The sequence below is a fragment of the Musa acuminata genome, chromosome BXJ2-10, assembly GCF_036884655.1.
Source record: "Musa acuminata AAA Group cultivar baxijiao chromosome BXJ2-10, Cavendish_Baxijiao_AAA, whole genome shotgun sequence".
NCBI lineage: Eukaryota > Viridiplantae > Streptophyta > Magnoliopsida > Zingiberales > Musaceae > Musa > Musa acuminata.
Window position 1 is genome coordinate 23,194,180 of NC_088347.1, and position 22,362 is coordinate 23,216,541.

The window sequence follows — 22,362 nt, forward strand, 5'->3', positions numbered from 1 at the left end:
GGCAGAATAAGTGGCTTTTCTTGCACAACAATTTAAGCAAAGCGGGAAATCACCCTTGCATTTTTGAAGAAAATGCTATTCCACATGCTATTTTTCCAGGTTAAATAAAGACGAGCAATTCAGGATAGCATTTATAACTTGTGCATTTCCATCAGTCCCGGTGAATAAAGAAGATCAATTGGAAAGAGAGTTCCATAATAAAGCTATACAGTGAATAGAGTTCCAAAAATAATGAACAGAGAAAAGAAAAAAAAAATAGCAATTTCCACCAACAGCATCATACCATAGTTCAAACAGCGCTTGATGCATTTATAATTGGAGTGGAACACAAGGATCATCTACCAGAATTGTGCCAATCTTCAAACAAGAGCAGATTACACCACCAAGAAGGGAAGACGGGTCAATTTCCTGAATGAATGAATTTTCCACACGGTTCATAAAGTAGCTCATCTCTCTTGGCCTGATCCCGGGCTACAGTTCAAACTCAAAAGGTGGGCAACCACATTAAAATTATGTGCAGCGCCACCGACCCTAAATAAGAAAGTTTATTCTACAAACAACTGTCTGTGTGGTACATAGAACCCTAAAATTCTGATCTAGTACAAACTTCATTAGTATACGGTAGTTGTCTGATCATTGGTACAATCATGTGCTGCCCATTCTTACATGAGTGGGAAAGAATCTGACCTGTCTGCAATGTTTCAATTTAACTTGAGCATCTTGTGTTCTCCCTAGTAGAAGGTCAATGTAGATGGCAGCAAGTGCAGCTATTGGATTGCTAGGCAGTGCAACCAGAGCTTTCTTCGCCAATAAGCTAGCCTGCTCAATATTTCCTTGTATTGCACAAATTGCAGCAAGATTTACATAGAGCGTTCCACGAGCCTCATCAGGCTTCATAAACATCATACCTTGGATTTCTTCACTAGTTTTGACATTAGGAGGACCACTCGACTCTTCCCCATCCCCACTTCTATCTGTTCTCCACTTTTCCCTATCTTCTTCACTGTAAGGCAACTGAACTTCGTTCTTTTCCGACACATAGAATGACAAATGCTCAGCTGCTTCTTTTGGTTGGTTCATGTAGCAAAGTGCTTCAGCAGAATATACATGACTGAGAAATACGTACATTCTGGAACAGCCAGGCAACTGCTGGAGTTCTTTTGCGGCAGATAATGCTTTTAATGGATTCCCTAAATTCAACTCCACATAAGCTAGGTTGCCTAGAACAACCTGCTTTATCATGTTCATTTCTTTTCTACATATTTCCTCATATGAAGAAAGAGAACTCTGCAATGTCGTGTTCAAGAGTATACCTCCCTTTGTTTCTTTGGAATCACCATTAGTAGAAGTCCCAGGGGTTGATGTTGCATTTGAAGCTTTTGAATTACCAGACAGTATATTCTTGTGGCTCAAATTCTTTGAATTAGCAGATGTTGCAAGGTAGGTATCCTCTTCTTCTTTTCTAGAGAGCGATCCACTTGACTGGACCTTTTCACTTTTATTGAGCAGATACAGAGCATTGAGGAGACACCGTCGAGCAAAAGGAAGTGAAAGTCTATGTTCGCCATCAGAAGTGATTAAACCACCCTCTCCTAAGCAGTCAGAATATCTATGTCCCGAGCTGAAATCATCAATCACTAATTGTCTGCATCTGCCTGATCCAACTACATGAACTTTCACCTCCTTGCCATCTGATGACGAAGAACCAGTTTTTGCCAGAAGTCCCTTTTCTAGAGCTGACAAGCAGCATTCAGCAAATCGGAGCCAGAAAATGGGTTTGTCATAAAATACTGGCCTAGCTTTGTCAAAACAGCGGGCTGCAACCAGTGGTCTTCCACAAAGCAAGTATTGCAAGCCACAGTTATATACTATAAAGAATGATTTATCTTGAGAAAAGGTAGAAAGCTTCAGAGGCTTCTCACACCCAAGAGATGCACTGCATTTTAATGCCTTAGAGAAGAACAAAGTTGAAGTGTGATGTTTCCCAAGATGGTGGTATATGCACCCCATATTGTTGTTAAATATACAAAGGGTTGCTGGATCAGATCTGTTACCAGATGTCATCAATAATTTTATAGCCTTTCGGTGGTTGCCACGAGCGTATTCTAACTGAGACTTTAACAAAAGTGCTGTAGATGAATCTCCAAAACGTGCTATGTTCATAGCAAGCTTGATTTCACGCTTTGCAGCCTTCAGGTTCCTTGTGAGCAGCAGTAGTCGTACCTTGTAAAGATGCAAACTTAACTTTAGATCAATGGCAGAAGCTGCTTGATCAGCTGATGTTATTGAGTTATCGTTGGGGGTAGGCCTCTCCAAGTTCTCGGTACCAGTATCCAGTGTTGAATATAAGGTCTCATATTCTAGTGTCTCTTCTGATAAAGTTCTTGTCAAAGCATTTTCAGGAACATTGATGCTACCACTTGAATCTGTACTGGAGGCATCTGGAGCAGAGAAGTTGTTTGTTATAGAAACTTTCAATCCTTGGTTAGATGGGTGTTGGATGCAGCTGCCGATATCTCCTTGCCCGACAGCATGACCAACACCAAAAGATTTCTCCAGGTATTGAATAACATCCTGAAACAAAAATATAAGAAGTTTGAGCAGAGCATAGCAAAAAAACCAAACCTATGTGAATATTACTAAATTTTTTGCAGAATACCATGATCATAAATTGGAACACAGAAAAAATAATCCAACATGGGCAATGAGTTTCAAATAATAATATCAGCAATACCAAAATTAATGAATTTGAAGAGAAATGTAGTAGTCATATCAAATGTTCCAGGATGAAACCTTTAGCAATAAACTAATGTAGCATAGGTACTCTGATCCAATTTAACATAGGTACTCTGATCCTCTATGAAATATCTCATGACATGAACCTTAAAGAAGTTAAATACCAGACAGAGTGTAGCAGCAGTGAAGCAGTGAAGCAAGCTTTGTAGAAATGCCAGACGGAGGTTAACATAGGTACCCTAAACAGCAAGCTTTGTAGAAAAGCTAATATGACACACCCAACGAGTAAATATTTCAAAATATATTTTAAAGTTCCCTGATCCAATGATGCAGCAGTGAAGCAGGACAACTAATACGAGACTCTCTAAGTAACTGTGCAGTTCCATGCAGTACAAATAAAAAATCATAGAATTGAGTGCAACTGATATACATACGTAACCAAGCAGAGCATTGATTCCTACGTTGAAATTGATTGATACCTTACTTTCGCACCCAAAGAAAGAGAAAGCTATTCATATCTCGCTCTCCTAAAGCTAGAACCACACCTTTCCTAATCCTAACTTATTGCTTGCCCGGTGCAAAGCTTGTTTCCCTCTTCCAGCATGATTAGATTTATCGGCATCCAATGCGTTACAAGAGTACTTTCTTAGCGCACCAGAAATAGATTAACCAAGAATACAAGGACATAGAATAGGCAATCCCAAAGCTAGCAACATTAAGTTTCTGCAGGCACAAAGCTTTCAGCTGAGAATAGAAAAGGAATTTCCCTAGTAGTGGATTCACTGGAAATTTCAAGATCCCAAAGCTATCAAAATTCACTCTCACCAGCATAATAAAAGCACTTTTAAGTCCAGATCACATGAAAATCCCATAAAAATCATCACAAAGTTTAGATACACTGCTTATCATAGAAAATTACTAAGCATAATCCAGATTGTTAATACCCCTCATTTATGTTTATGTTCAACCCAAAAGGGTTGATGCTTATACTTCAGTAAGATCAGAGCAAACCTGTTGTTAGGTGAACTGTCCTAGATGAAACTAAGAGATTGTCAGGATACAATATCTGAGATTAGAACCAATGATTCCATAAGGCCATCAAGGAAATTGCAGATGTCAATGAAGCCATGGAGTTCACTGGCATCTTGCTTATAGGATACATCTTAATTGGGAAAGCAGTGGCATAGGATAAAAGAGAATTGAGAGATACAGAAGTAGTTTGTTGGACTCAGAAGGCTGGTTTGGTGCTGTTATTACTGTTGTTAGAGGATCAGAGAATAAGTTGCTGATCAAAGTACCAAGCGTTGTTTAGTTGCAGGAGGTGGAGGACCAGTTTGGGGGGAAAAAATGATAGGCTGTTGCAGTGAAAGGGTAACAGCTGGGCCGCACTTGGTTGACAAAAAAACAGAGGTGGGATTAGGGATCATATCTAATTGTTCAAGAAAATATTTCTAATCTATTGTTCCTAGTAACTTTGCAAATCCACTTCAATATTCGGTATAGAAACATTTTGCATATGTTGTCTCTTGATGCCTAAATCCTGAATGTAAAGTATGGCTAGCCTAACAGCTGACTTATGAAATTCCTTTTTCAATTTAAGAGGCACCTGATGACAAGGAATGAAACAAACAGGTCGGGCTGCAATAAACTAACACATGGTACACTGGCATGTACTATGGATAGGAGGCAACGGAGGACGAGGATAAAGAGAGATACCAGAGGAAGCAAGCAACACAGCGAATAAGCCATGGCAAGGGCCAACAAAGATCATGAGATAGTGCAGAGAGGGAGACCAAACTCGCAACCCCTCATGAGCCACTAAAGGCATCCGGCTTGGTGGCTCGGCCCCTTCTAAAAGAAAAAACCAACATAACGAAAGGAAGAAAGGGGATCAACTGCCCAAAATGGGTGGTCCACATCTCAGTTTACACACAGAAAAGTATGGAATCTGGGTGAAATTGAATTCCTTGCCTGTTGGTCACACAACCCCTAAGCCTCTCTTGATTTTAACTACCTTACTTTTACTCTGAACATCTTCATCAGTCTCCCAGTCTTGTTGAACAATAGAGTTAAGATACGAAAATGTTTTACTTGCCTAAACCTCTTGCCCATCAATCCCAACTACATCTATATTTCTGCATTTAGTATTACCAAGTACACATCATATATTCAATCCTAGCCCTACTTAATCTATAACCCCTAATGTTGGTCTTCACAACTCAAGTTATAAATCAATTTCATTTAAATTCGCATCAATCAAAGAAATACACAGCAAAAAACATACAACATATAGACCTATCCTTCATATGACTAGTAAGTTAATAAATTATCAATATAAAAACATAAAGACTAAAATGTTGATCCTTGATGTATCCCTATAGTAATAGGAAACTCGCTAGATATGCTCACTATAATTCTAAGACACATTTTTACCTTACATATCTTTTATAATGTCAATATAAATAGTAAACACATCTTTTTTTTTCTAAAACCCACTCCAATAATTCTTTGGGATTCTATAATAGCTTTTTCTAAGTCAATAAAAACCATGCAAATCTCTCCTCTCTATAGTTTTTATTAATTTCCTTTATAGATATATATAATTTGTCATTAATCTTGTCATAAAACCAAATTGATTCTCCAAAATTCTTGTTTCATGCCTTATCTTACCTCCAAAGACTCCTTCTCACAGTTTCATAATATAACTAGTTATCTTAATTTCTCTATAGATAGAGAAGTTCTAGATATCTCAGATTCTTAGAAATTGATACTAAAAACTCTTCATTCATCAGATATGTTTTTTATTTTGATATTGTTATTAAATAAACTAGTCCACTAACCCAAGGATTATCTCGGTCTAATACTGATACTGACTGACAATTGAATCCGTTACAGGACTGACTGGTAGCACCAATCTTCCGAGTGTCAATATGTTTAGTGCTAGTCAGTATCAACTAGAACCCCTGAAGTGTAAGGAGAGACAGCGATGGAGAACTATTTGTCTTGGATGGAAGCAACATCGTGGAGGAGTGAAGCGACAGTAGCGGTGGAGTGATATGACAGTGGTAGTGTGAGCGAGTGGTATTGCACGTATGGGACATTATTGAGTTTACCTTCAACAGCTTCCTATCGGTGTGGATATCCAAAGCATGATATGTAATTTTGAATGGTACCGCCCGGTATGGGAGGTACGTACCAATCCGACGACATACCGGTACACGGACTGCCCGCTACCGGACGGAACGTGCTACAGTACTATAGTATCATACTGTATCAGTGTTATAGTGCTACAGTAGAGAAAGAAATATATAAAACTGTTAAGTACGTCCTGGTATACCACTCAGTACATGATACCGTACCGTACCGAGCCAACCTTGAAACATCGGTATGGTACGGTATTGCATATCTTGATCCAAAGCAAGCGAGAACCTCACTAGCTGGGACTAAGGGAGTCAATGCTTAAGGGACTTCCTTTGTCAAATACAAGTTTAGTTATGTAATCATGGTAGCGACATGGAACAACCTACCCAATGTGCAAAAGTTTAAAAAGACAATACTGCTGGTAGGCTTTGGTACATAGAGTAAAAGGAAAACATAGTGTCACATTGTAAATAGATATAAGAGATGCAACAAGATCTTAATAAGCACCAATGGAACTGAACTACCTCTGTTGCAAGATACAGGTCAACTCCCTCTATATTATATCTTGATGATGAACTACCTCAATTACAAGACACAGGTCAACCAAATCATCAAGGTACTTCAAAAGTACAGATAGTGCTTTTAAGACATCTAATATTCTCAAAAGACATGAAACATAGTCTTCACCCTGAAATAAGGCATGAAATTCCACTGATCTTCATAAACAAAGCAATTTCAACACTTCACTAATGACAAATTAACCACACAACAAAAATTTTGACCTGCTTCCTTTTTGATGAATTGTAGGTTCGAAATTGTAATGACAAATGGCTACATCAGATCATAGCATGTAGAAATCAAATATATTAGTTTTCTACAAAAGTGCGCATATGAATTAAGGAAAAACAAGATAAAGAATCAGTGGCTTGTATTGCCATGTCATACGTAATACTTGTCATGCATAACATTATTCAGTGCAATTCCACCACGGAGGTCAATCAAAATTCAATTATTTTTTCTATTGTCTTTTGACCCAGTTCAATTATCAGATACCACATTATTTTCAGAAGCTTATAGTGAGAGTAGGTCACAAAGACCTAATATACATAAATCAATATACTGACAAGTCACGAAAGGAGTTTTGTTTTGCCCCACAAGTTCTTTATTTCATGTTCCATACAACAGAAGTTGGAGGCAACATTGAAGCAGGAAAAGAAAATTAAATGACACTTCCATTGTAAACTTACTGCAGCTTTTGAAGCATCTTGGCAGGCCAATGCAACATCCAGCAGCAGAACACACACGTGAAGAGCTATTCTCTGCATGAGACAAAAGCACTGATTGAAGGAAAAGAAGAAAAGAGGCCATCATATGAATACACAAGATAACTGACAAAGACCTCATCAATGGGCTCAATATTCTGATATAATGTTTCAAGGACTGATAATGCCTGCACATATTCATGGACGTGGTAAAGCACAACAGCCTGAAAAGAACCAAAAATGAGTAAAGTGACATTATTAGAACCACCTTTGATTTGCATTAAATGACTATGGGAAAAGAATTTTTGGTCTAAATACAAACACATAAGTACATACAATGTTCAACAGTATTACTGAAGTGTCAAACTCTTCTGCATAAACAATTCTGCCACTGTCTGAAGGATTATTCACTTTGGATCCTGAAACCATATTATTCACACTCCGATTCCCCAATTCGGTCTGTTCTCCAGAAGAACAAGCAAGGTCTTCACCTTGCTGCTGTACCAGAAATAATTAATTAGTCTAAAAGAAGGTGTTAGTATTTGGTAAAACCACATTTAAAATAAATTCTCACTTGCGAGAACAAGAAAATGCTGGCTCAAAAAGAAATGTGATCATATTAAGCAAATGGCAAACATGCATAATGAGAATAACATAGAAGACTAGCAGTAACAAGAAAAAGGTGATAGATAACATAAGATATTCCCAGGGAGCTACCGCATTTTCTGGCACAGCAGAAACAGGAGATTTACAGCTTTAACCTCACAATCAACTAGGAAAAAAATTAAATGGGAAGCCAAAAAAACACTCTGCCAGTCTAATACCAACCAGATTTTGGTTTATATTTTGTGAAACAGGCCAAATCACTAGAGAAAAAAATTGCCAATACAAAACGAGAGTGCATTGTGAGGAGAACCACTTAAGGCCCTGTAAATTTGATAACTGAGAAATCTATACTGGCAGAATTTCTTAAAATGTGTCTTGGACTGCAGAGCAGAATATCACGAATGCCTATGTCACCAGTAGTATGCATATCCAAACACAAATTTGTCTGTTTACAAAAGGTTTTTCCCATGGACACAAACATAAGTGTATCATCTAGGCAAGAACCTCATGAATTATGCAGCCCTTGTTTAATTTAATAATTGGTACAAAGAACCAATGTGACATGGATAAATGTTTATCATGAATCATTTAGTCAGATGATGAAAGACAAGTACTTCAATGACAGATAGCCTTGAGGAACATAAGGATATTAAAAAAGCAACTGCAGAGACGTGAGCGATGTTAAAGTTATCCTAACGAAAAATTGTACAGGGTGTCTTCACTAGAGGAATACCACTTTGATAAAAATCTCAGTCTATACTGACACTGATAATCAGATTAACCAGGGTTCCATAGTGCACTACAGTCCAGTACCAGTCAGCACTCGTCCAAGCAGTCCTTAATAGTCCAGACCCAATAAATCCCCATGACATGACAGCTTTTTTTTAAATTTCTTTTCCCTCAATGATACATGAAAATATGGTTATAACACTTATTACAAACCATCTGCCAAGAACATCAACTGAAATGAGACTATTGTAGCAGATGGCTAAGCTGCTGTTCTCCAAAAATGGGGGATCATTACAACAATCAGTCTCATCCTGAAATACATGTTGAATTAGGATATGCAATTTGCGCTGATTTGCTGAGGGATCATCATTATTAACCTTCGTTTTTGTTTGTATTGAAGAACCAAGTTTGGTGAGTAGGAATTTGATGCAGTTACAGAGCCAAGGCAATGTCATTCTGTGATGTTCCTTTCACAAACATCTGAAACAGAAAGAGAGAAAGAGCATGGGGTACTACTACAATAATAACAACAGGTTTTCTCCTATATAGATTTATTTGCTACCTTAATACTACCACTGCAACAAAAATTTTGCTCCTACATAAAGCTATTTACTATCTCAGTACTACTACCACAACAGCAACTTTGCTCCAGCAGCAGCTGCACTTATAGTAGAGCTATTTGCTAGTTTGTACCAGGGTTTTTAAAGCCAAACCATACTGCCCAGTACAGGAGGTACGTACCAGTCCACCAACAGACCGGTACACAAATCGTCTGCTATTGGGCAGTATCATTGATATAGCCCCATATCGGACAATACGGGACTGTACCGAGCGGTAACAGTTGAAATTTCGATCATTACAGCCCAATACAAGTCGGTAACGGTCGAAATCGATCGTTACTATCTGTAATAGTGCTCCAACACAAAAACTTGCTTCCTTTTCTGTGCCCTTTCCACAGAAAGAGAGGGAGAGAGAGGAGAACAGGCGACAGATTGAGCACAATATGGAGAAGAGTCAAGAATTGAGAGGCTTCCGGAGCTCTGCGTTGCTCACGCCATTTCCCTTAAGTCGCCCCAGGAGGCATGCTGCTTATTCGTGACCACCTTCCACGCCACCGCGACCTTTGACACCATTTGGGACCACTTCCTGCCCACCGTTGAAGAAGCCCTCACGAAAGAAGCTGCCTCCCTCCGACCTCGACTCCTCTACTTCTGGTCCCGTCGCAACCCCCGTCGTAGTGACACCGTCGAACGATGGAACACGACCCAACGTCACCTTTGTAAACCTCCCCATTTCAGTGACTAAGGATGGTTATTCGTCGTCGCTCATTTCTACTGAGACAGATAGTAAGAGGTTAAAAACAAGGATGGGGTTTCTTTTGGTAATTATGTCGGTTTTGGGTCGTGGGATCAATTTTTATTTTTCAGATATTTTCGAAGGGCTTTATGCGCTTTTTAGGTGCACCGCTCAGCAGTGATTGAAAAAGGCGCTCGGGCGCTCGCCTAGGCGCTCGGGCGAGGCGAGGCGAGGCCCGAGCGCCTCGCTAATCTCCCAGGCGGCACGCTTCAAACAGTCGCCGCCTGGGCCGAGCGCAGGGCGCCTCGGGCGAGCACCTGGGTAAACCAAGGCGATCGAACCAAGATTTTAGGTCTGGTTCGGTCCTGGTTCAGTTGGTTAGTTGGTTCAATCAAACCAACTAAACCGATATAACCCTTACCCAACCCTAACCCGCTACCGCTGCCACTCCCGATCCCGATCTCGATCTCGCTGCTCGCCGTTGTCGCTGCTGGCAAACACTGTCGTTGTCGCCGCTCGCGCCTCCCGCTGCTCGTCGCTCCCGCTCCCTTTCCCGCTGTCACTGCTACTGCTGCTGCCGTTGCTCGCCGCTGCCGTCGCGTTTCTCAATCAGCAGGCTCAGTATACAGTATACTGTTAATATTAAGTTTATTTGAAATGATTAATTTTCAATACTGTTAATAGATTTTCTTAATTTAATAGCATATTTTTATTTAAAATTTTAAATAATTATATTTATTAATTAAATTATATATTTTTTATATTTTAGTGTCTCGCTTCGCTCGAGCGAGCGCCTAGCGCCTCGGGCGTTTTTGGACCTTAGCGCCTAGCGCTTTTTAAATCACTGCCGCTCAGTACGTCCTGACGTACCACTCGATACCCTGTACCGTACCGAGCAAAGCTCGGTACACTGATACGGTACGAGATTAAAAACCTTGGTTTGTACTACTTCTACAGGAAGCTATTTGCAATTTGCTTGGTACACCGGTATGATACGAGATTAAAAACCTTGGTTTGTAGTTTGTACTACTTCTACAGCAGCAGCCTTGCTTCTACATGGAAGCCATTTGCAAGTTTAATATGACTATTGTACCAAGAATAGCTTTGTTCCTATAAAAAATTATTCAGTAGCTTAGTACTACTATTGCAGGAGAACAAGCAGCTTTTCTCTAGAGCAACTTTTGAAAGGTTCTTCCCCACATGGTTATTCAAAACATAGAATAAGAAACAGAAAAGCATAACTTACTTTAAACTTGAGAAGTACATCAAGAAGTTTCCTCGGATCAGAACAACCATCTCGGTAGTGTTCGGCAACAGCAATGTTATGAAGAATCTGAAATTGGGGACAAAATTCCATTTACAATTATAATATTACTTGACAAGAAATGTGCACATTAAAATATCTTCTTGTTCTGTCATATGCAAGCCAGAAAACAAAATCATAGTACATTATAGATAACAACAAAGTAATGAATGAAGCAGAACCAGGGGTATAAACAGTCTTAGTTATACATCTAGTCAGTCAATTGATATCACATATGGATTAAAATGAAATTAGATTGCTGTTATCATGAAAGTCCCCTGTACAAATGACAGCACACAATAAAACACAAATGTTGATCAAGAAATATACATCATAAAGGCAAACAAAAGGTGTTTTATGATCACCTCCATGCACGTTTTGAAGGAAAAAAGTTACAATACTTAAGATTCATGGAATGCATAGCGCCAAGCTTATTCTTGAAGAGATTCAAAAGTAAAGATACTGTAAAATTCAATACTGAATGAAACAAAATTTTCTTCAAAAATTATAAGCTGGTAATTGACAAACTAGCGAAGAAATAAAATTTTAATGTCCAAGAAATGACTCTGCACATGCATAATTGGTGCATAATAGTATAACCTAGTACACTGCCAAAGAGGTATTTAAATATGTAGAAAAAAATAAAAAGCAAAACGAAGCAAATTCAAGAGGCATGTGCAAAACAATGGAAATTAAACTTAAATGGTGAAGAATGAGATGTCAGATATTTATTGGACATAGTTTAACCTAGCATGCAGCCATTAATAGAGCTAAATAATTGAAAAAAGCTCCACCCACACAAAACAGCAGGTACTTAGATTTCATGGATGATGAATAACATTCCATGTCTAATTGAAATGACAAACAAATAATATTTAAGGTTGACACAATGCACCTACATATAAAATTAAACATGCAAGATATAGCAAACAATGTATGAGGGGAAAAGGCAAATAGAATAAGCATAAAAAAATTGAATCTTGCTCTGAAATCTATTCTCGCATTAAAGGTATTCAAAGACTATACAGGAAGAATGCCTGACAAGGCATAAGCCTACTGTACTGAGGACATTAACAAAAATGACTGGGACCACATGAAATAAATACGAAATTATAAACATGTCATTGAAATCGGTTAGCAGGGTCGATAAGAAAAAGTTTAGATAAAGGCTTGTCTGTAGCAATTTGAGACAGTTAGAAATATAGGACAGAGAAGGAAGAAGAAAAAGAAGCAGTGACCACAAATAAAGAGAAACTATGTGAATGTCACCTCCAACAAGTGCTTCTCCAATTCAAGGTGGAGATGCCTCTCGAGCAAGCAATTAAAAATACTAACTAAAAAAACTTTAACCAAATAATTCAACTGCTAATAAAATAACTTTATTATGTACAATGAAAGAACACAACCCAAGCATGAGCTTTTACCATGCTTGTAAGGGTATACCATGCACTATTTCTTACATAAAAACAAATTCAACTTTAACTGCTAATAAAATAAAATGGTATACCATGCACTATTTCTTACATAAAAACAAATTCAAAATAACCTAATAGGAAACATGCAAGATGATAAATTATCCCCCTCTCTCTTATTCCCACTTCGACATGGGACATATTGCCCAGCTGGTCTTTCCTCTTAAAAGACCTAGGTAATTTAAAACTTCCAAAAAGCTTTCTGATTCATGACTGCATGTTGTCCATGCCTCATCTGAGATAGCCCATTTTTCGGCTAAGTTTTTTGCCAACCCAGCCATGCATTACCTAACTGATGACATGTGAGCCCAACTCCAGATTTGATTATAAGTCCAAGTAACAAAAAATAACAGAAGAAAACTGAAGAAGAATTTAGAAGATAAATAGGAAGACATCAAGGTCCCCTAACATAAAAAAACACACTATTTCTATCCGTCAAAAAATCATATCCTACCTCTTTTCTTTTGATAAAGCACTTTATTTTCATACCATGATTGACCCCTTAGAGAACTTCTTTCAAAACTCTATTTAAAAACTAACAACAACAGTGGCAAAACGTCATAGTTCTCGCATACACATGGATTCAAATACCCCCCTAAACTATTCAAATTCACTTAAACAAAAAAATAGATTAAAATATTTCAACATTTGCTACATAGATTTAAAGGAAAATATTTTTCATTTTTTAACCAAGAAAAAGTGAACAAAAGAGGAAGGAAAAAAGATAAAGATAAGACACAGTGATAGTAAAAATGATAACTATTATGCTCGTTATGGCTCAGAAAATTAACTCCTAGGAATAAGATATCGCACCTCCACGTCTCAAAATGTGTGACCTAATCAGACTATCCAAATAGATATATGGTCTCATAACCATTCACATATAATGTGGGAAAAGAAGTCATTCATTCATCCATTCTTTCATTCTTTAATGTTCAATTACATTTAATTCCCTTTTTATAGACCAAATTCAAGAGGAGATATGGACAACCTACAAAAACGAGGAAGAATATAATAATATCCATAAATCAAGACATATCAATCATTACAACTTTCCTTCTCTAATGAAATTTCATATTTGATTTTGCAAATAATATTTCTTTTAATAATATATCTAATTGATAGGCTTCCTATTTTGCAGGATGATGAAACTTTCTTCTAGAGACAAATCCTTCAATCAAGATCTATGATCTCCAATCAAAATCAAATTTTGGCCGCTTTTTTTTCTCATTTGCTTCCTTGTTCTTCTTCTTGAGAAATCTAGGAAACTGAACCGAAAACATTGAAAATGTTACCAAGTGAGAACTTATGACATTTACAAAGTAACTCCCCAAATTATTTAAATTTATTTCAATGAGAAATAGATTAAGATTATTCTGCATCAAGAGGGTGGCAATGTTGGGGTGTGCTACCCTCAGACAGGAGATAGGAGAGGGGTAGAGAAGAAGAGGAACAGAAGCAAAGAGTAAAAACATGGTGGGGACGATGATGAAGCATCGATCAAGAGAGGAGGAAAACAAGGAGGAAAACGGGAAAAGGGAAGGGAGAGAAGAAGAGGCATGTGGCCAGTAGTGGGCGAAAGCTCGACTGCACTAGAACATGACAAAAAGAGAAAAAAGGGTTGCACACAAGTTTTGGCAAGGGAGTACAGATAGAGGGGGGACATGACCCATTATTGAGTCAAATTTTGTGGGGATTTTGGTCCACAGCCTAGACAGGAGCCCAGGTGGGCGCCTAAGGCATCCATCGTTCAATTGAATACACCTCGCCTAAGACACCCTAAGACGCTCAGGCCTTGCTCACCTCGCCTAAATGTCTAGGCAAGCACTCGAGTGCCCTACACTGCTAAGAAACAACTCAGTCACCTGGCTGCAATATTTAGAGCGTCGGACCTGAATTCCAATGAAATAAAGGTGAAGAAATGCAGATTTGCTATCGTTTTGCAAATAAAACAGAATATTTCACAAACAAGTAAAAGAATAGAGCTTATCAAAATTTTGAACATAAGAAATGTTAGCAGCAACAAAACAATGGATAAATCAGAAAGCTTAAATGCTACTTGACAACCAAATCAAAAATCTTAAATGCTATTCAAACAGAATATACCTAGAGTAATATTAAGGAAACATGAATTCTGAAAGATCTAGCCCCACAATCAGGCAATCCAAAAGATAAATCCCACAAACCTTTGGATCGTCCCGCTTCTTCTGCACAAGCTGATTCAACACATCAACGCACTCCTGGAACCGGCGGCCCTGGAACAGGAAAGCGGCCTCCTTGGCCAGCCCCTCGGCATCGGCGAGATGCCCTTCGTCACCCGTGACACCATCCTTGCTCCCCAAAGAAGCTACCGCTGTCCCAGTAGCAGCGGACGAATCCTTCACCTCCATTCTCAGATCGAACGAGCGCGATCGGATCCAACAACCAAATCAAGCAAAATACCACGGAGAAAGCAGCGATCGGAGGCAGCGAGATCCGGAGAAAGGAATCCGACACGCAGTACGGCGGCGTTTGGACAGGGTTTCTACGGACACGGTAGGCTTTTGGAGAGGATTAGGAGTTAGTGCTCGGACTAGGGCTCCGGAGGAAGGGAGAAATAAGAGAGAGGGGAAGCCGGAAGGGGACGAAGGGTTATTTTGGACACTCTCATCAATCTATTCTGGCTCTTGAGAAACACATGATGCAAAAAGGCGAAGTTTTGCGTAATAATGACCGTCGGATCTTATTTTTGATAATCGGATGCCGCAAAGAGCAACGATTTTTTATACGTTCTATATCTACCTGCCGTGACATAAATGGACCCGCGTGTCATAGTATCCAATAATGTAGCAGGTATTCCAGCGGGTGCCAGTAAACGGATATTACATTTAACAACAAACTTATCCAAAATATATCATAAAGTTTTTAATTATATATTGATAATAAGATTTATCGAAAAAATCATTAGTTTTCAGATTTTGACTTCTCATTATCATTATCATCATCAATACCAATAAGATCATTGTTACCATTACTAATATTAATACAATTATTATTACAAATATCATCATTATCAAATTTTCATTCGTAATAACAATATCAATATCATTACCAATTCCAATATTTGCTATCATTAATATCACTAATATCAGTGCCACTGCGGGTATCAATACCAACATCAACATCATTATTATTATCATTACAATTACCATTGTTAATACGAATACCGACATTTGTACAAATATCGACACCAGTATCATTATCATTACCATAACTATTATAATAAATTATTACCAGTACAATTATCATTATCATAGTCATTAGCATTACCGATAACATTACTATTATGATAGTTATTTTCATTAATACTAATATCAATGTTATTACAATGGTAGCAGGATGGCCACTCATTGTGCTTCTTTAACCCATCAGATGATCGATGTGCCTCAAGTTTTAGCAACGAGGATGGTCAAACTTTCCTGGAGACACTGTAGCCAAGAATTATGAGTGGGTTCGTGAGGCATGAGCCACAGGGAAACGCATGAACGCATTTGATGATGGGGTTTGAGAACAAGGATTGCCCCACTAAGACGACAACGCATTGATTTCTCTACCACCATCCAATTTAATGAACCATGAGCCTCGTTTGATGACTCTCAGACAGAAGCAAACATGTAAAAGGGAATCCCATGATAATTCCATAGACAGATCAAAAAGATAACATGAAGATTGAACGTAACAATTAGAAGCAGTGAGCATCCTCCATTGTTCTTCCTTTCCTCCAAAGATTAGAAGCTGCAGCACATAAACCTCAAGAAACACCACAGGAAGAGGAAAGAAAGGACAAGAAAGGATGAGGCGCCGCTAAAGTCGAACTAATGATTCAAGAACTCAGTTGTGGAGAGGATTCGGCCCGGTCGGTACGAGCCGCTTCTCGACGCCGTATCTTGGATCGATCTCATTCCTGACCGGCGGCTGCGGAGGAGGCTGAAGCTGGACTGGCCGACGTCGGCGGCACCAGGAAGGTAGCCCATGCACAGCCCGATCATGATAGTACTGGTCGAGGCGGCGGTGGTGACCGTGGTGGAGGAAGCGGTGGTGGTGGCGGTCGCAATGATAGGCCAGGAAAGCATCATCCGAGGTCGCCTGGGAGAGAGAGCTCCTGGAAGCCGGTGACAGGAAGATGACAGCCAAGATGAGGGCCCAAAGCATTGCAGGCGAAAAGGAGGAACTCCACATGGCTCTTGCGGCGGCAGGAGACCATCAAGAAGAGAGTTGCCGATCTCCAAGAGAAGAAAAGGGAGGGGAGAGAGAAAGAAAGAAAGAGAGAGAGAGAGGTGGCGAGCTTTAAACAGCAGGGCAAGAGACTCATGAAGAAATGGACCTCCGTAGTAAATGCATGCAAGCGAATGGTGTGCAACATTTTGTCGTCACTTTTATTTGGCCGTGTGTCCTGATAACATGTATGATATGGAACCGTGACATGGCTCTGAGTTTGGCACTGCCACGAACAGAGATGATCCACATGTTTGACTTCCTACTCCATGGTGGGCTTTGGATGACTTGGCAGGCAAGGAAAACACAAGAGACAATTCATTCAAGTAATTCTTTATATATATATATACCAAAATTTTGGATTATTGATGGGTCATTACAGCCCAGAAAAGATTTGAAGGTTGTGCTTTGTGAAGAGCACCATACTCTATTAACCTTTCAGGTTACATGCACGTTCCAGATTCGTACACTTAGAAATCCAACGGCGGAAAGCTCACAGACCACCGATTGTTTATCTGGTGCCGGGTGGTTTGGCGCGAAGCCGTTTCCTGCGATACCTCGAACACCGAACACCAGTGGCGACAATTAGAACGAAGCCACGTCGATACTTGCTGACCCAGCTGGAAGTCCCGAGAAAAAGGGCATTGTCGTAATACCTCCGATGCGTCACCTTTTGTTAGTGGGTCCCAGTGGCGGTGCTTGTGCCTTGTCGAATGGTCTGCGGTGTTGTGTTGTTTGCTGTGTGTGGGACCGCGTGTTGGGTGGAAGGTGGAGCGTGTTTGCTGCCACGGTCGGTGCAGCCACTCCAGGCGATCAACCGAGTCGATGTGACCCGCCCGGCGCCGTAAGAAGGCGGTCCGCTGCTCTTCCGGAACAGCATTAAGGCCTTCTACTATGGTATGCTCCATCCTGCCTTCCACCGCTCGCCACGTGTCCCTCGAGAGCATGCCTCTCACAGGCACGGAGTCTCACCCCGAACCCTCGTCTTTAAATTGCCGTATAAACCCCTTTCGACTCGATCCCAAACCACTCGTTCTATCTCTCCCTGCTTTTCGGAATCTAGGGTTTCTCTCATTCTCTTCGTCTGCCTCCTTTCTAAACTATAGATTAGCTTTTCATAGTTATGTAATCCGCCCGCCGTGGATTAATCTCTTGCAGAAATTCTAGATTTCATTTTTCTTGCACTAAATTGGTTATTTTTCCCGATCTCAAGCTGTGGAGATCCATGGAGGAACCGCCTTGTAGTAGCTCCAGAGGCCATCCGCCACTCACCGACCAACTTCAAGAATCCATCTGGTCTCTGTATTTCGTATGCTGGTGAAATCTAGGGCTTTTCGTGGGCAAACCTGTTTCCCATTTGGCGCGTGCGACCGTCGAAATAGCCGCGGATGGACAAAGCCCTGATTTTGGCGCCGATAATATGATCGATAGAACATGAGCGGTGGAGGCAAGGAGCGTGGAAAGAATCAGCAGACCAGCTCGAAGAAAAGTCGGCCGTCAGGAGACGCCGATTTCGGCCACGCCATCGCCAAGATTGCCGTCGCCCAGATTTGCGAGTCAACTGGGTTTCACGGTTCCCATTGCTCTGCGAACGACGCTCTGGCGCAGATTGCGGTCCGGTACATCTGCTCTCTAGGCAAAACTGCGAATTTTTATGCGAATTTGGCTGGCGCAATGTGTGCGATGTCATCCAGGGGATACAGGATATGAGCTTGTCGTGCGGTTTTCGCGGTGCATCCGATGTTCGACATTGCCTGGTTAGTTCAGATGTTGTTCGAAAGATCGCCAAGTTTGTAAGCACAGAGGCGGAAGTCCCATTCTTTAGGCCCATCCCCAGACTCCCTGTACCTCGAGTAGCCTAGTCTACACCCGGCGTTGCTCAGATTGGGGAGGCACCGGTTGGTAATCACATACCTGATTGGCTTCCGAGGCTACCTGATCCTCACACCTACCTCCACACCGCCACTGATGCCAAAGCAGATATGGTGGAACAAACAAGGCAGCAGAGGAAGGCGGAGAGGCCATTGTTGAGCTTACAGCATCGTCTTGCCTGCAGTGGTGCAGCTGGGTTTCAACCAACAAATGGTGTTGGCAATGATGGGAAGGACAAGCAGGTGGACTGCAGCAGCAACCCATTTCTGGCCCCGCCTTTGTCATACGGAGAGAAAGAAGCATCGGAAATCACTGGTCCGCAGGAGGCAGACGCTGGCAAGAGGCTGTCAGTGCCTGAGGCTTATACCCCTGCCATGAGGAAAGAAGCAAAGGTCGGATCTTTTTGTCTTCGATACTAATGGAGAGAAGATTCTTCCTCGAAGCGGGCCTACCGTGCATTTTAAGATAAAGATTGGAGTTGACAATCATTCTGCAGCAGCATCACCATTCTCTTCTGAAAGGGATTCGTTGCTTTTGAGCAATGATGAGAAGGATGACAGGAGGAAAGAAGCAAAGGTCGGATCTTTTGGCTTCGATACTGATGGAGAGAAGATTCTTCCTAGAAGCAGGCCTACCGTGCATTTCAAGATCAAGATTGGAGTTGACAATCAATCTGCAGCAGCAGCAGCACGATTCTCTTCTGAAGGCATAAGAAGGCATGGATTCCAGTGGACCAGAAATAGCTCCCCTTGTTCATGGTGTTCGCGACGTAGTCGGCGGTGAGGCAGTGTGCGGGTGAGCGGTGGCGCTTGAGACGCACGGTGATGAGGATGCTGGTGTGGGTGTAGTACCGGATGGATTGGACGTTGAGGAGGAAGTCCAGCATGAAGCGGACTAGGATGGAGAACAGTTTGATGGAGAGACCGAGGTTGGTCCTATACCCCACCACGAATGCCTGCGCTCCGGGCTTGGTTGAGCTCCCGCTGAGGCTTGTCATGAGCATTTCCGCGATCGGTGAGCTGAGCATGATTGCGGTGGTGGCCAGAAGTGTTGATGCCATTATGCTTTTCCTTGGGCTTTGCACTGCCAGGACGCCGTTCTTGGCAGGTTGATGGCGTTGATGCCGATGTCAGACAGAGAGAGAGAGAGACCTCCATAATCCAAAGCAGCCGATTGATGGCGTTGATGCCGATGACGGTCTTAGTAGGATTCTTGACGATGCTGCGGAGAAGCCATAGGTGATATGCTAACATGACGGTGACACCAAATGGTACCAAAATATAATCTAGATATATTATTTCTTCATAGCAAGGAGAAGAAGACGGAAGAGAGAAAGCACATCAAAATAGATAGACTAATACTTGAAAGCAAAACAGCGTGTGTATATATACGTATATATGTCAAACTAATACAACAAAAGAGTCAACTTCGCCACTACAATCAACTCGTTGCCTTATGCAAGATGGAAATAATATTGAAGCATTTCAAGTTAGTCTTGTACTTCAAAGCTCATACATTTAAACGCCACCTTTTGGGTATTTTTTTAAGTCTACTTTAAAGGAGTATATATATATATATATATATATATATATATTGTGTATGTGTGTACGGTCACCGCTAGTAATTCTAAGCGAGTTTGACCCCCTTCCTAAGACCGATTCGCCTGCGGCCCGCAGGACAGATCCTGGAAGACCCCGTCAGGCACCCGACCGTAAACGTCGCATCCGCCGTCCGTTAGCCGAAACCAGCTAATTCGCGCGCGCTTTCTCTACTCGCGCCGGTTTGTCCGCACGTGTCGACACGTGCCCCAAGCGAGCGTGCGAGTGATCGTTCTTCCTCATCATTGGATTCTTCGTTGTTCTAGGATTGATCGATTGTTTAGGTTGAGGAGGAGAGGAAGAGAGATGACGGCGGCGGCTGCGGGGAAGGATTCACCATCGTCGTCGACGGTTCGTGGCACGCCTCTGCTGAAGGACGAGCTCGACATCGTGATCCCGACGATACGGAACCTGGACTTCTTGGAGATGTGGCGGCCGTTCTTTCAGCCCTACCACCTGATCGTGGTACAGGACGGGGACCCGAGCAAGACGATCCGGGTGCCGGAGGGGTTCGATTACGAGCTCTACAACCGCAACGACATCAAACGCATCCTGGGCCCCAAGGCCGCCTGCATCTCCTTCAAGGATTCCGCCTGCCGCTGCTTCGGCTACATGGTCTCCAAGAAGAAATACATCTACACCATCGACGACGACTGCTTCGTAAGTTACGCCTATGAAATCGACCCACCTTGTGCTTGCTATCTCAATTAAGACTTCAAGTTTCCTTTTTGATTTAATGCCCCTATTTTCTCTTCCTCCCCCCTGAAAAATCTCTTTTTTTCGTTCCTTATATTTCCTCATTCATCGATCGCCTGCAGACTGATGTTGATCTTGAATTGCACAAACTGAAGTAGATCAGTGTTTTCTGTCATCTCAAACAGGTTGCTAAAGATCCCTCTGGCAAAGAGATCAATGCACTGGAACAGCACATAAGCAATCTCCTGACACCATCCACTCCCTACTTCTTCAACACCTTGTATGATCCCTACCGAGAAGGCACAGACTTTGTCCGCGGATACCCTTTCAGCCTTCGCGAGGGCACTCCGACGGTTGTGTCTCATGGCCTTTGGCTTAACATTCCAGACTATGATGCTGCCACCCAGCTTGTCAAGCCGCGAGAGAGGAACACCAGGTACCAAACACTGCGATACCGAAGGTTTCACTGTTGGAGAACTGCTTTACAGATTTCTTAACGACTGTGTTTTGTGTTCGTCAGGTATGTGGATGCAGTTCTTACGATACCCAGGGGAACTCTGTTTCCTATGTGTGGAATGAATCTGGCTTTCGATCGTGAGCTCATCGGCTCTGCAATGTACTTTGGACTTATGGGCGATGGCCAACCCATTGGGCGATATGATGATATGTGGGCTGGGTGGTGCATCAAGGTGAGTCTCTGCTTCAGTCCATTCTTTGCTACTCGGGTTAGATTTGTCGTCATATCTTCATCTCTATCACACAAATGACATCACAAATGACCATCAATCTAAATCACATCCAATGGATGATATTTTAGGTGATCTGTGATCACTTGCGATTGGGGGTCAAGACTGGGTTACCATACATCTGGCACAGCAAAGCTAGCAATCCATTTGTGAACTTGAAAAAGGAGTACAAGGGCATCTTCTGGCAGGAAGAGCTGATCCCCTTCTTCCAGACAGTTGTCCTCCCAAAGGATTGCACCACAGTGCAGAAGTGCTACATTGAACTGTCCAAGCAGGTGAGAGAAAAGCTTGGGAAGATTGACCCTTACTTCACCAAGCTTGCCGATGCTATGGTTACATGGATTGAGGCTTGGGACGAGCTCAACCCATCCGGAACAGCAGCTCAAATGGTCAACGGCTCCTCCAATGGGAAATAGAGTAGATGGCATAGTCATTATCTTATTTTTTTTTCTTTCTATCTATGTAATGTTTGAGGCTTATAATCTTTTTCCGTAATTATATTATAGGCTTTCATTCATGTGAAGCTTGAAATAGACATGCAGTTTGATGATTGTAATCATTTTTATACTTTTTGAGAATAAAAGATCTTGTTCTTTTTTCTTTTTTGTTATTTTGGGTCAGCCTCAATAAAAATTGAAAACCAAACGGCCA

The 22,362-nt window shown here is 41.3% G+C and overlaps 4 protein-coding genes and 1 pseudogene across 5 annotated transcripts; 2 read left to right on the forward strand and 3 right to left on the reverse strand.

Moving 5' to 3' along the window:
- Positions 1 to 374: 374 nt before the first annotated feature.
- Positions 375 to 15,188, reverse strand: LOC104000417 (uncharacterized). 2 transcript variants are annotated; one of them, XM_009422451.3, is made up of 6 exons: positions 14,732 to 15,188; positions 11,017 to 11,103; positions 7,476 to 7,634; positions 7,277 to 7,363; positions 7,125 to 7,196; positions 375 to 2,574 (listed from the first exon to the last, which is right to left on the reverse strand). In XM_009422451.3, the coding sequence occupies exons 1-6, from the start codon at positions 14,933 to 14,935 to the stop codon at positions 646 to 648; spliced, it is 2,538 nt and encodes an 845-aa protein (XP_009420726.2). In that variant the 5' UTR covers positions 14,936 to 15,188; the 3' UTR covers positions 375 to 645. The 2 variants fall into 2 exon arrangements, with proteins under 2 accessions (XP_009420726.2, XP_009420725.2); XM_009422450.3 differs by having other exon boundaries at positions 7,476 to 7,637.
- Positions 15,189 to 16,415: 1,227 nt separating this feature from the next.
- LOC135625670 (inactive protein FON2 SPARE1-like) lies at positions 16,416 to 16,763 on the reverse strand. Its single transcript, XM_065130754.1, has one exon. The coding sequence runs from the start codon at positions 16,761 to 16,763 to the stop codon at positions 16,416 to 16,418; it is 348 nt and encodes a 115-aa protein (XP_064986826.1).
- Positions 16,764 to 17,818: 1,055 nt separating this feature from the next.
- On the forward strand, positions 17,819 to 20,002 carry LOC104000559 (transcription initiation factor TFIID subunit 8-like; annotated as a pseudogene).
- On the reverse strand, positions 19,321 to 19,731 carry LOC135625671 (uncharacterized). Its single transcript, XM_065130755.1, has one exon. The coding sequence runs from the start codon at positions 19,729 to 19,731 to the stop codon at positions 19,321 to 19,323; it is 411 nt and encodes a 136-aa protein (XP_064986827.1).
- Positions 20,003 to 20,502: 500 nt separating the features above from the next.
- Positions 20,503 to 22,311, forward strand: LOC104000557 (UDP-arabinopyranose mutase 1). The gene is made up of 4 exons (XM_009422639.3): positions 20,503 to 20,929; positions 21,151 to 21,401; positions 21,486 to 21,654; positions 21,783 to 22,311. Exons 1-4 carry the CDS (start codon positions 20,576 to 20,578, stop codon positions 22,125 to 22,127), a joined length of 1,119 nt encoding a protein of 372 aa, XP_009420914.2. The 5' UTR covers positions 20,503 to 20,575; the 3' UTR covers positions 22,128 to 22,311.
- Positions 22,312 to 22,362: the final 51 nt, after the last annotated feature.

Bases quoted from the DNA above. Each gene is read 5' to 3' on its own strand.
- LOC135625671 (XM_065130755.1), bottom strand. From the start codon at position 19,731: ATGGCATCAACACTTCTGGCCACCACCGCAATCATGCTCAGCTCACCG.
- LOC104000417 (XM_009422450.3), bottom strand. From the start codon at position 14,935: ATGGAGGTGAAGGATTCGTCCGCTGCTACTGGGACAGCGGTAGCTTCT. The intron at 11,104-14,731 runs GTTTGTGGGATT...CCCCAATTTCAG, and splicing joins AGAAGCGGGACGATCCAAAG to ATTCTTCATAACATTGCTGT. The intron at 2,575-7,124 runs GTAAGTTTACAA...TTTTTGTTTCAG, and splicing joins AAGATGCTTCAAAAGCTGCA to GATGTTATTCAATACCTGGA.
- LOC104000557 (XM_009422639.3), top strand. From the start codon at position 20,576: ATGACGGCGGCGGCTGCGGGGAAGGATTCACCATCGTCGTCGACGGTT. The intron at 21,402-21,485 runs GTACCAAACACT...TGTGTTCGTCAG, and splicing joins CCGCGAGAGAGGAACACCAG to GTATGTGGATGCAGTTCTTA. The intron at 21,655-21,782 runs GTGAGTCTCTGC...ATGATATTTTAG, and splicing joins GGGCTGGGTGGTGCATCAAG to GTGATCTGTGATCACTTGCG.
- LOC135625670 (XM_065130754.1), bottom strand. From the start codon at position 16,763: ATGTGGAGTTCCTCCTTTTCGCCTGCAATGCTTTGGGCCCTCATCTTG.